At 46.8% G+C, this 12586-nt stretch overlaps 1 protein-coding gene across 6 annotated transcripts in view; it reads right to left on the minus strand.

Moving 5' to 3' along the window:
* Positions 1-12586, minus strand: part of Pask (PAS domain containing serine/threonine kinase) — a 37975-nt gene that overhangs the window by 25120 nt on the left and 269 nt on the right. Inside the window, exons 1-6 of one of the 6 annotated variants that reach the window (XR_003481614.2) lie at positions 12110-12495; positions 6355-6590; positions 5506-5741; positions 4531-4701; positions 2691-2831; positions 1842-1976 (exon numbers count right to left, since the gene is read on the minus strand). Coding sequence is in view for 4 of the 6 variants with exons in the window: in XM_027397659.2 (XP_027253460.1) it covers positions 1842-1976; positions 2691-2831; positions 4531-4701; positions 5506-5741; positions 6355-6541 (870 nt within the window). In the remaining 2 variants the exon portion in view is untranslated. The other 5 variants (XR_003481615.2, XM_027397659.2, XM_027397661.1 and 2 more) reach the window with 5 other exon arrangements.

Consider the following 12586-nt stretch of genomic DNA (forward strand, 5'->3'; position numbering starts at 1 on the left):
TCCTGAGCAGAGTGGGCACCCAGTTCATGAGCCCTGAACAATGGTCTACATGAGAACTCAAAACCCACCGACCTCAGAGGTAGGAGCTGACCAGGGCCCACCTCTACCAATCCCACCTGACCCCAAGTCCCACGAACCCAGCAATGAGAAGAGACATAGATTTCCCCTTGTATAGGGTCCATCTACTACAAGAGGAAAGGGTGACGCATTTTGAGCTGAGAATGCACTTACATGTGTCTTCTCCTGCCAGCTCCAGGACACCTGCCTCAGGGAGTTAGAGGTCTGTCTGGGAGCTGGTCAGCAGCACTTACATAGGACTCTACACACAGCACTGCCACCAGCCAAAGCCTTGCCAATCTGTGGCTACTTCCTCAGAGTACAACAGAGAATGCAGAGGACAAGACAACTCTATGAGTTCAAGACCAGCCTGGTCTACAGTGAGAGCAAGTTCCAGGACAGCCAAGGCTAAACAAAGAAACCCTGTCTCAAAAAACAAAATCAAACAAACAAACAAACAAACAAAGCCCTGGTCCACACTGGACTCTTCAGTAGTAATACCCCATGCAGGCCTGCATCTCATGAACTAGAAAATTTGACACACAAAAGTCAGCAAAGGGAAGCCGGTGTTGGTGGTGCATGCCTTTAATTCCAGCACTCGGGAGGCATAGGCAGGTGGATCTCTGTGAGTTCAAGGCTAGCCTGGTCTACAGAGAGAGTTCCAGGACATCCTCCAAAGCGATACAGAGAAACCCTGTCTCAAAAACACCAAAAAAAAAAAAAAAAAAAAAAAAAAAAAAAGCTAGCAAAGGGGACTGAGTTTAGAGTATCATACCTGGGGAATATTCTGAATGACCTCTCCTTAAAAGAGAGGGGGGAGGGGGAGGGAGGGAGAGAGAGGGAAGGAAGGAAGGAAGGAAGGAAGGAAGGAAGGAAGGAAGGAAGGAAAGAGGCTTTTCTCACAAAGTTAGCAAAACTAACTTTGGCCAAAATAACTGTCCAGTCAATTCATTCCTAAAGGCACAAAAATGATAGCAGGTAAAGGCACAGCCATCAGGTCCCCTGTGCAAAGGCCACACACTAGCTGAAAAATGGGGACCCTAAGAATTCAGTATGAATCAGGCTTCTACCATACCTCAATCTCCCTGCCACTCCCTATGAAATATGGCTGTCCACCTCTAGGAGGTGATGGCTGACTAACAAATACCTAATGTCATTCAAACATCATCTAAGTGTGTCTTTGAGCGTGTCTCCAGGTATTGATATGAGTCTGGGTGGTCTGAACAAGGAAGAGTCATGCTCAGTGTGGATGGTACCATCCAGTCAACTCAAGGTCTAAAGAGAAACATGAGGGAAGGACTAACCGGAATCTCTTCTGCAGCGGGGATGCCCCATGTTACAACTCCAGGCTCTCTGCCTTTGAGCTCTGGGACTTCCCCCAGAGGCCCTCAGGGTTCTCAGACCTTCAGTCTTGATGAGTCACACCCAGGGCACACCCTAAGGTCTTTAGCTTACAGGTGGCCTCATAATCACAAGCATCAACTCCCCAACTACTCATGTGTCTCTATATAAAACCCCATCTGTTCTGTGTGAAGAACTCTAACCAGGTCATGAGGTCACCCTACAGATTAGCCCATCCTTCTGAACCCTCAGGAAAGAGAGGCCTTAGGGGACAAGGCTAGTCAGCCAGGAGACCACAAGACTCTAGGTCTTAGATGAGCCTCAAAGCTCAGAGAAGTAGAACTAGAGCTTTGCCCCACCCAAGAATGATCCTGCTGTCATGTTAAGGGTCTAGTCTAAGGACACAAGACCCAGCACCCAGTAAAGATGGTTCAGGCACCTACCTTTGGGACAGGTTGGCCAGGAGGAGGGAGCTGCATAGATGGAATCAAGTCTGTGACACACTGCCCAACTACATCCTTTGGAGATGTGAACCCATGGAGATGAGCAAAGAGACTGTCGCATGATGTGATGGTTCCCTGCGGGGAAAAAGCAATGCTCCTGACAGCAGCTTCTCACACTTGTCTTTAAACCTCACTCCAGTTTACGCTCTAGTGTTTATAAACCAAATGCAAGAACAATGTCACAACTTCTATATCCAAAAGCACAAGAGGCATGCCATGGGCTTTCACAAGAACAATACCATTTCCTCACTGTACCCAAATGACTTTCATGAGTACTCTCCAAAAGCCCTGGTTCAACTGGGTGATGGTGATGCACCCCTTTAATCCCAGGACTCGAGAGGCAGAGGTAGGTGGATTTCTGTGAGTTTAAGGCCAGCCAGGTCTAAAGAGCAAGTCCCAGGACAGTCAAGGCTACACAGAAAAACCCTGTCTCGAAAAACAAAAAAAAAAAAAAAAAAAAGAAAAGAAAAAAACCCACCCAGAAAGAAAAGAAAAAGGCCCTGGTCCATACCACTCTTCAGCAACAACATCCCAGGTCATGTTTAAGCACTATTCTGAAAGAGTGACATCTTTAAGCATAAGAACAATCTTGAGTAGCTGTGATTCTATTCCTATTTTATGGAAAAGGAAACTTGACGCATCAATGACTAGACTTCTTACCCAAACATGCAGTTAGTAAGGGCCAGAGCCAAGGCAAACCCCAGTTAGCTCTGGCACTTCTTAAGTTCTGAAAGGGGAAGAGAGCACTGTGTTAGCAGGAGATAGCTGAGATTTGGAAAATGCACTCACATCACTCTGGAAGGCAACACAGGCTGAGACCCTCTCCACAGGCTCCAGAACCACTACACAGCACAAGCCACGTTCTTGCTGCAACCTCTTTATCCACACAGAGACTGGAATCTTCTCCCCACTTCGGCTGACAATGTCCACCTGTGGACACATATTTCCTGTAGCAGGGTGCACAGTGTGGATTCTGCCACTAACATAGTAAAGTGCTTCTCATCAGGAAAGAGCTTCCCCAGTACTTCAGTGCAGCCAAGCTCGGCCCACCTTTCAGAAACCTACCCAAGTACAAATGAGGCTCCTAGTCCTCAGTGCTACAGTCTGAGTGAACTTTTATCAAGAGGGTTTTCACAGTGTGATGGCTAATTTGGGGTTGCCACCTTTGATTGAGAAACACCTAGAAAACTCCTGAAGCACACACAGGGTGTACCTATGATGGTACTGGAGTGTGTGTGTCAATGGACCAAGAAGGCAAGGCCATTCTTGAATGGGAGGCAGGAGCCTATACAGAAAAGAAAAGCAACAGGTAAGGAGAGCTTGGATGTAACCTTAACTACCGTTTTGCTGCTGGTGTTAGCAGGTTTTGTTGTTACTTGTTTTGAGACAGGATTTCATATGGGCTCAAGCCCCACCCCTCCTCCTACCATGTAGCCCAAGGTGGCTTTCAACTCCTGATCTCCTATGTGGGGGAGTACAGGTACCAATAATCACCCCAGCTTTTCTGATATGAGCGGGTGCTTTTTGCTATGGTTATCACCCACAGAAACTGAACTCCAGTCTTTAGCCTTGAATTCACACTTATAATCAGCAAAGTTTCCAGGAAGCTAACCCTAACCCTAATCCTAACCCTAACCCTCCAGACTGAGTTCCTAGATTCCTAGATTGAGTGGTTATTGGTCCCACTGGATAGCTGTAGAACTCACCCAGCTTCCCACCATGTGACTCAGTAATTTGTTGATACAACTGACACTGTCCAAGTTCTTGAGCCTGAAACTTAGCCCTCAGCATCTAATAATTCAACTGACCTGTCAATGTCCCATATATACCCAGAAGCATAGGAGGATCAAAACTCTCCAGGAAAACACTCCCATCCCACCACAAAACACACAGCACAAAATGGAATGTGTAGTTTTGAAGGTAAGAATCAGGTGTACTGATACAATTGTATCATTTCAGAGGGCTTAAGAGATGGATGGCTCAGCAGTTAAAATACTTGCCATACAAACATGAGAACCTGAGTCAGGATCCCCAGAAACCCACTTAAATGCTGAGTGAGAATGGAGGCCCACCTGTTAGTCCAGTCTCAGAAGACAGAGACTGGAAACCCGGAGCAAGCCAGCTAGCAAGACTAGCCATATTGGAGAGCTCTGGATTTGATTGAGAGTCCCTGCCTCAAAGAATAAAATGGAAGTGATAGAAGATGATTTCTGACATCCCCCTCGGGCAGCCACACGAATGCACACACACATGAAAAAAAAAGGGGGGAAATTATATCACTTTTCAGGAACTCTCATGTGGTACCTGCAGTTTTTTAAAATGTAGTCCAAGCCTCAGCCCTCACCAAAACATGACAACAAAGTGCCACAGCCACTACATCCATCTTAGAATACTTTGGTTTTAAGGGCCCATCCTTCTTCATCTGAAGGAGGGAAATAGTGACAGGACCATGTTTCCGTGAAGATGCTGAAGTTGCAGGTGCTGTCAGCCACATAGCAGAACAAAGCTCAAAGTCAGAAGTGAGGCAGTAAAACGGAGCCCTTCCCTTTACGTGCTACTCTTGCCTTAAAGATAGGCAAAGAATCGCCTGCCTCACCCTCTGACCCCCACCCTACAGACACCCACTCACCACTGTGCCAAACACCACTGCAGCACGGCCATCAGCTTCCACATGCTCCTCGCTGAGGGCTTCCACCACCTCGGAATCAGACTTGAGGAAGAACTGTGCAAGCTTCTGGCCAATCAGGTCATGACTGCTATACTCTAGGAGGCTGCAGGCTTTGTCATTGGCAACCAGAATCTGCAGAGGACACACAGATTACCATCAGTTCCTGGCGCCCTAGAAACAACAAAGGAGAAAACAACACAGGAGGCCACAAGGAGGCCCAAGACCTGCCCTTTCCCAGCACTGCTCTAGCTAGCATCTTCCCATCGGGGGCTCACTGGTGCTCACTCTGCACTTCTGGCAGCTTTACCTCACAGATACATCCAATCAGGGCCAACTATATCCAGGACCCTCCACCAGCCAAAACAAGCACATGTCAGTTAAGACTAGGAAATAGGAAGAGGGCTGGAGAGATGGCTCAGCAGATAAAGTTGCTCACAACCAAGCCTAACAACTTGAGTTCAATCCCTGGGACCCACAAGGTAGGAGAAAACTGACTCCCACAGGTTGTCCTCTAACTTCCACATTCACATGGTGGCACACATATGACAACACCACACACTCACACACGCAACCATAGTATGATCAATTAACTTAAAAGGCTACTATGAAAATATGGAAATTTGAATCACACTCCACTCCTGTCTATAACAGTCTCAGCTCCTGCAGGGATGAATATACAAGGTACAAATACCTTTCATTCAGGCACTGGATTTCATTTACACAACTAAACTAACATGCTAAATGTATAACAGAGAATGCACCTCATCCTTCCCTAGAACCTTTGTCAAAAGGCAAAAATTCCTGTCTCTCTCGTATCATATGACAAGATCATCTATTTTCCTAATTACATTTAAAATACACATTTCTCTGTTGAGAGGATCTAGTTTGACAACTCCAGATGCACACGTATGCCAGGTCTTCAACTGCAGCCAATACCTCTGTGGTCTTGGCATCCACGGTGAAGACAGCCTTGTTAGGGTTGCACACAGGAGTGGAGAGCAGGGGTGCAGAGCACCCTGAAGCCAGGCCACGTAGCAAGGAACAGCAGGAAGTACTACCCAGTAGCCCAGCTGCAGAGTCGGCATGCTCAGGCGCAGCAGAGCAGTGCAGTTTGCTTGTGCAAATATTCTGGGCAGCCAGTGATGAGAGGCAATAAGAGCTCCACATGTCCTCTGTGAGGAAAGGAAGGACAGCAAGTTAAAGACCTCAAACGGCCACCAAAGCAGGCCTCTAAGACAGGCAAAGTATGTGGCCTGCACAGGACTCAAGCCAATGAGTGACTGAATGAGTCTCTCCAAATAACCCTCTGAGGCTCAGTGGCACAGATTAATATTTTCTGAGTACAGACAGCTCAAGAACATTTCTGTCTAGGTGACACTCTAAAGCCTTGCCCTTCACACCCAGAAAGCTCTTGCTTACAATGTCTCCTCTCAAATACCAGTCACCTCTAGCCACTACCTGGTCAAGTGTTCCTGGGAACTGTCAGCCAATTCAAAGGCTTCCTGTTGCCCACTCCTCTACCTGCTTCCTCCATGGACTCTGTCCCCAGCACTCTAAAGGAGCTGCTCGGGGCCACCTCTCCAATGGTTCCAAAATGCTCAGCTCCTCAGTGTGCCCCGGCTCCACCCACTAGGAGCACTGAGCTCTTCAGCCAGACCCCCTACTGAGTGCCTGAGTGCCTTCCTCTTCTCTCCTCTCACCACCAAATAATCAATCCATCCCAGTACCTTTACCACCCTGTTTTCAGTTTACAAGATTGATGCCCACAGCACCACAGGTGATTACCAGAGAGTGCCATCCGGCTCTGGCAGAGTCTAGAAAGCCCATTCTTCCTGCTCAGGTGTCGATGAGCTATGGAGAGTGGCTTGCTGAGCTCAGAGGGGGTCTGGGTAACTGGACCTTCCTGGGCAAGAGGACTCCCAGACAAGCATCTCCAGTCCTCAGCAAAGACAGGTGGACCTTTGTCCTCCATGGAGAGCAGGCCAACTGGTCACCACGCTCCCACCTCCAACAGCCCTCACCTGGAAAACAAAGGGTGTATAAGATCTGCAGTACAGAATACAGAAGCAGTCAAACCGGCCTAAGTCCCGGGTCAGGACCTCCAGAGTGGGGATAGTCAGCCCAAATCTGTGCTATGAGAAGCTTTTCCAGAGAAAAACAACGGAAGTGGAAAAGAAACAAGGAGAGCAGTGGGCAGGGCCTACAAGACAAAGCAGGAAATGCAGGGCCATGTGTGAGGAAAGGTTCCCAGATCAAGGTCTTACTGGACTCCGCAAGAACCAGCCACACAGAGAACCTTGAAGCATGCAACAAAAACAAGACCACATCTAGAGACAGGACCAGTCAGAAGTGTTGTCTTCAACTCTTTATTCTGATTTAAATGTAGACTCGAATACAGATATTAGGGAAAAAAATACAGAAAAATCCCATTGCCCTCACTTGAGTTTTGGAGTGACAACACACTTCAGAGACACACAGTGTCACACTAAGAAACTAGCCTTATAATCACGGTGTTAACCCACCTTGCAGTGTGAATGCTGAGTTCCAGCAGTCTTGTCCCATGTGCTCACTCTCATGACTTCCCATGGTAGACACACCGAGTGCCCCATGCATCTTATTGGCAAGCATGTTGACCGTAAGTATACACCTATTTAACAGTTCCCCATGTTTAAGGCCACTCCCCAGCCAGCCATTAAGAAGAAAAGTATTCCTTGCTAGGAGTGGACAAGGCCCACTTAGTAATCCAGTGATTGAGAGAGATAAGAACACACCATGGGGCCAGCATCAGGACCACCAGTTGGATTCTCTCATGATGTAGGGAGACTACAAGGTCAAGATATGCCCACCTTAAGCATGAGGCCCTTCTAGGCTACCTTCCAAATCTTCACAGTTCATGAACAAAGTCTGGCACACACTTCTTTTCCTATACAGGATCCCATACTAGCACACTTAGCCCTGAGAAACTGCCTCACAAGGCAGAACAAGCTGGGATAAGCAGGGGGTCCCCAGGCCCTGTGACATCTAGGAAGGGACAGGCACCTACTCTTACAAACCAAGAGAATCTGGTAAGGAGCTTCTAGAGCCCAGCCCTCCAATCATGCACTGGCTTTGAAGGTGATCACAAAGTGTTTTTAAGCTAGGTAAAGCGTTGTGATATACCTTTGTAATCCCAACACTTGAGAGATGGAGGCAAGAGCATCAGGAGTACGTACAGTATTTAACAACGTAGGAAGGGAGAAGAGCACCTGTTGTAATGAACAGTTGTGAGTTTCATTATAACTTGGTCACAAGTTGATCACAGTGGAGTGTCTGATATACTCATGAGTCTATGGGTCTTAGCCCCGGAACACAGCAGGGCAGGACCCCTTACACAGAAAGAACAAATGCTGACATTATGACATCCCATGAAGCTACACAAAGTAAATAAACAGACAAAGGACATGGTCAATTTCAGCAGACCAGGAAATATACGCCTGACATACATGGGAAATCCAGGAGGGCTCCCCCAGCACAACTGCACCAAACAGATAACATGGCCTTCAAGTTACCATGTAAAATGAGAATAACAGTAGCTCACACCCCATAGTACTCCTGCAGGATTTCAAGAGCCAAATTAGAACTGAGACCAAATGCTTAATTACTGGGATGTGTTAGTTTTAAATAGTTAAATAATTTAGAGTGAGACTGCATCCTATGTCTTCCTCTAGGTGAATTTAAGAACAGAAGATAAAAATTCAAGACAAGGCCGGGCGTTGGTGGCACACGCTTTTAATCCCAGCACTCAGGAGGCAGAGGCAGGCGGATCTCTGTGAGTTCGAGGCCGGCCTGGTCTCCAGAGCGAGTGCCAGAATAGCTCCAAAGCTACACAGAGAAACCCTGTCTCGGAAAAAAAAAAAAAAAAATTCAAGACAATGTCAGAGCCAGCATGATGGCTCAGCAGATAAACGTGCTTGTCATGGAAGCCTGATAACCTGAGCATAATCCCTGGAATCCACATAAAAATGGAACAAGAAAGCCACCTCCACAAAGTTGTTCTCTAACTTCCCCTTGTGGACCTCCATACACACCTGTGTATGCATACATACATACATACATACATACACACACACCATATACACATATAATAACAAAATTAAAATACAAATAAAGTGAACCTTGATCCAGAAAGAAAGAAAGAAAGAAAGAAAGAAAGAAAGAAAGAAAGAGGAAAAGTCAAGGTTAGGAGCACGGTCTGAGCAACCCATTTATTTTGTAACACCCAGCATTCACCAAGAATGCCATTCCATACATCTCTGAGACATTGGAAGGAAGAACTTCCAAAAGGTAAAAATGAAAAGACCTGAAATCAGAGGAAAGCTATCTTACAACCCCTAAAACAGGACAGAGACTCCAGTAGAGAGCCAATGTGACCCCAACTCCACAAAATATTATGTCCTAATAACCTTCTCAGAAGCAAAGAATGCCAAACACAGGCCGAAAGGTTTTCAGAATTACATGTATCAAATATGTGTCCAGTCCAGCAGACTTACCCCTGTTTGATAGGAGGAGTGTGGATTGAGGAAAGAAATAGATAAGAAACAGAAGACAGAGTCAGGAGGGCATCCAGCAAATACCGTGATCAGCCCCAAGTTTATTGCTCCAAGTTCTTATATACCCCAATCAAAAGAGGGGAAGGCAAAAGACTTCCTTACCAGAATACAAGGAACAAACAAATGTAATTACCTCCTTAACACCCAAAATACCAAGTAACCACACCCTAAACCAAATATTCAGTTGTTTAGGTAAGACATACAATAACTACTCCTTAGGCCAAACATCCTGTGGTATAACCTGAAGGAGCAGTAATAGGCTCAAACTCAATGACCTAAGTCAAGACGGAAGGAAGCCATTTCTATGGGCCTCCACAAATATGCTATCTTCAAACCAACTGAGAAGGAAAACTTCCTGAGAGGGTACATTGCAGGGACCAATTTAGAGAAAGCTATCCACATAAGCAGCAAGATAGACAAGGACTATTCGGGCCAGCATGGTTTGACAAAGGCAAGGGCTGGTAAACCAGTCAGGAAGAAAGGCAGGTACCTAGGCAAAAAGGAGAGAAGGGAAGAAGGGAGAGAGAAGAAAGAACAGCAAAAAGAAAATAAAACTTAAATGCTCATGAAGAAGAAAGCTATGGTATAATCAGCAGTGAAAACAAGGAATTGTACAAGAACCAATCTTAAACCAGGAACACACCTGCTTTTAATCCCAGCACTCAAAATGTAGAGGCAGACAGATCTCTGTGAGTTCAAGGCCAACCTGGTCTACAAAGTGAGTTCTAGAACAGCCAGGACTGTTACACAGAGAAACCCTGTCTTAAAAAAACAAAAACAACAAACAAAAAGAATGAATCTTAGCAATATAAGACATGAGAACCTTCCCACTACAAAAGATTACATATAACAAGATTCCTTTATTTTAATATAAAAAACCTAAACACACTGCTTAAAAAAACAGTTTAACAAGACTGAAAACCCAGACTTCAGAAAGATGGTTCCCTTGAATCTGGAAGAGAACTAAAATTAGGAGGCAAAATGGGACAGCCTTCTACTTCCTAAATTGGGTTTAAATGTGTTTGTTTTAATTTCTTTTAATACTTCTGTGTGTGTGTGTGTGTGTGTGTGTGTGTGTGTGTGTGTGTGTGTGTGTGTGTGTGTGTGTGTGTGTGTGCTGGAGCCTGAAGAACTCAGAAGAGGCATCAGATTCCTAGGAACTGGAGTTACAGACAGATAAGTCACCATGTAGATGCTGGGAACTGAACCCAGGTCTTCTACAAAATAGTAAGTATTCTTTTTTGTTTGTTTCCGTAACAGAGTTTCTCTACAGCTTTGGAACCTGTTCTGGAACTTGATCTGTAGACCAGGCTGGCCTCGAACTCAAAGATCTGTCTGCCTCTGCTTCTGCCTCCTGAGTGCTGGGATTAAAGACGTGAGCCGACACAACCCAGCCCAGTAAGTGTTCTTTACTGCTGAGCCATCTCTCCAGTCCTCAATTTATTTCATAATGATGCAATGTATTTTTATTAAATGTGAGTGTGTGAGTGTGTGAGAGACAGAGAGAGAGAGAGACAGAGACAGAGAGAGACAGAGACAGAGAGAGAGACAGAGAGAAAGACAGAGACAGAGAGAGTGCCTATGTGTGGAGGCCAGAAAACAACTTTCAGAAAGTCAGTTCTCTTTCTACCATGTGGGTCCCAGGTATCAAACCCTGTCAGCCTTTGGCGGCAAGTGCCTTTACCCCCTGAGCCAAATTGCTGAGTCCAAACTGTTGGGCTTTATTTACTTTTGTTTTTTGAGGCAAGGTCTCCAGAAGCACTGCAAGTGCTGGGAAGACAGGAAGGCACCATCAGCCTGGCAATTGTTATTTTTGTATGGAGGTGAGTGAGTATTAAACTCAGAGCTATCCACATGTTATGCAAACCCTCTACCACTGACTGATAATGTGTAATTACTATTTACTTCATTATTTTACATGTTACATACACAGGCACATACACTCAGTGTGCAATTCTAAAAAGCAACAGTGCAATATGAAATAAAAGTAGCAGCCGGGCAGTGGTGACACATGCCTTTAGTCCTACCACTCAGGAGGCAGAGAAGGCATATCTCTGAGCTCGAGGCCAGCCTGATCTACAAAATGAGTTCCAGGACAGCCAGGGCTACATAGTGAAACCCTGTCCCAAAAAAACAAAAAAAGAAAAAGAAAAAGAAAAAGTAGCTACATAGAGCATTCAAAGCTATATAACCCCACCTTGTCTCAAACAAAATAAAGATATGTATGAGATAGGAATTTTTAGAAAGCATGACTTTCCTTCAAGTAGCAGTTTTAATGTCAAAGGTGTACTTCTCTAGGTATCTAAATGCACTAATTCCTGCTATAGCAAATAAGGATTGGATCACACTGTGGTTTTCTGCTTTTAGAACCAACCTATAAACAAAACTCAGGACACCTAATTATGTCTCCCTAATACACTGCCAGTGTCACCAAACCTTGCTTTGTTTTTTCGAAGTTGTATCACTTCAGCATACAATGCTATGAAACCTTAATTTATAGAAAAAAAATACCATTCCTCAAGCTAAACTGTCAATGCTACAAACTTCTATTTTAAAAGTCATACAGGAACTGTGGAGATGGTCCCTGTGTGACAAGTTCTTGCTATGCAAACATGAAGACCTGCGTTTTCATCTTTAATCACATAAACAGCCAGGCATGGATGCACGTACCTGCAATCCCAGCATAGGGGGTGAAGATCAGTGAATCCCCAGAGCTCACTGGCCCGCTAGCCTGACCTAAAAAGGGAAGCTTGCAGTTCAGCCGGGGCACTCCGGAGCTGGCGGCTCCCTGTGCGCGGGTCAAACGGCCGGAACCCGCCAGCACCCGGGGCCGGGGCCGGGCGGAGGGAGTGCGGCGCGCGAGGGAAGGGCCAGAACCGCTCCACGACAGCGTGAGACCTCGCCTGGCCGGCCGCCACCCGCAAAAGCTCTTCCGAACACTGGCGTCTCACCTGAGCCCGGCGATCGTCCCCCGACGGATTCACAACGTGAAGATCCCGCGCGCTGCCAGCCCACCGCCCAATCGCAGAACGACTCGCGCAGAGTGACAGGGGACAAGAACCAATCAGACACGCTATGGGCGGGCCTCGGTGAATGCGCGCTGCAGAGCGCGCGCAACGGTTGCTAGGGACTCGCCGGACGCTCGCCCTACCGCGCCTCCGAGGAGCCAAAAGAGACCGACGTCTCTGCCCCACGCCACGGGGCTGCCGTTTACGCCCACGGCGGACCGCGAACGGTGAGCGACGCGCGGCCCGCCTTTTCTGTGGAGGGTGAGCGGAAGCGGACGACACGGGGGTTCATCGTGGGCTGCAGGCGGCGAACGTGCCCTCCCCGGCCGGACCGCGGCCCCTCCCTCCTGCTCCGAGCATCCGTGACAAAAAAGCGGCCCGTGGCGCCAGTAAACCAACGCGCAGGCGCGGAACACAGCG

The sequence above is a fragment of the Cricetulus griseus genome, chromosome 2, assembly GCF_003668045.3.
Source record: "Cricetulus griseus strain 17A/GY chromosome 2, alternate assembly CriGri-PICRH-1.0, whole genome shotgun sequence".
In the NCBI taxonomy this organism is placed as follows: Eukaryota; Metazoa; Chordata; class Mammalia; order Rodentia; family Cricetidae; genus Cricetulus; species Cricetulus griseus.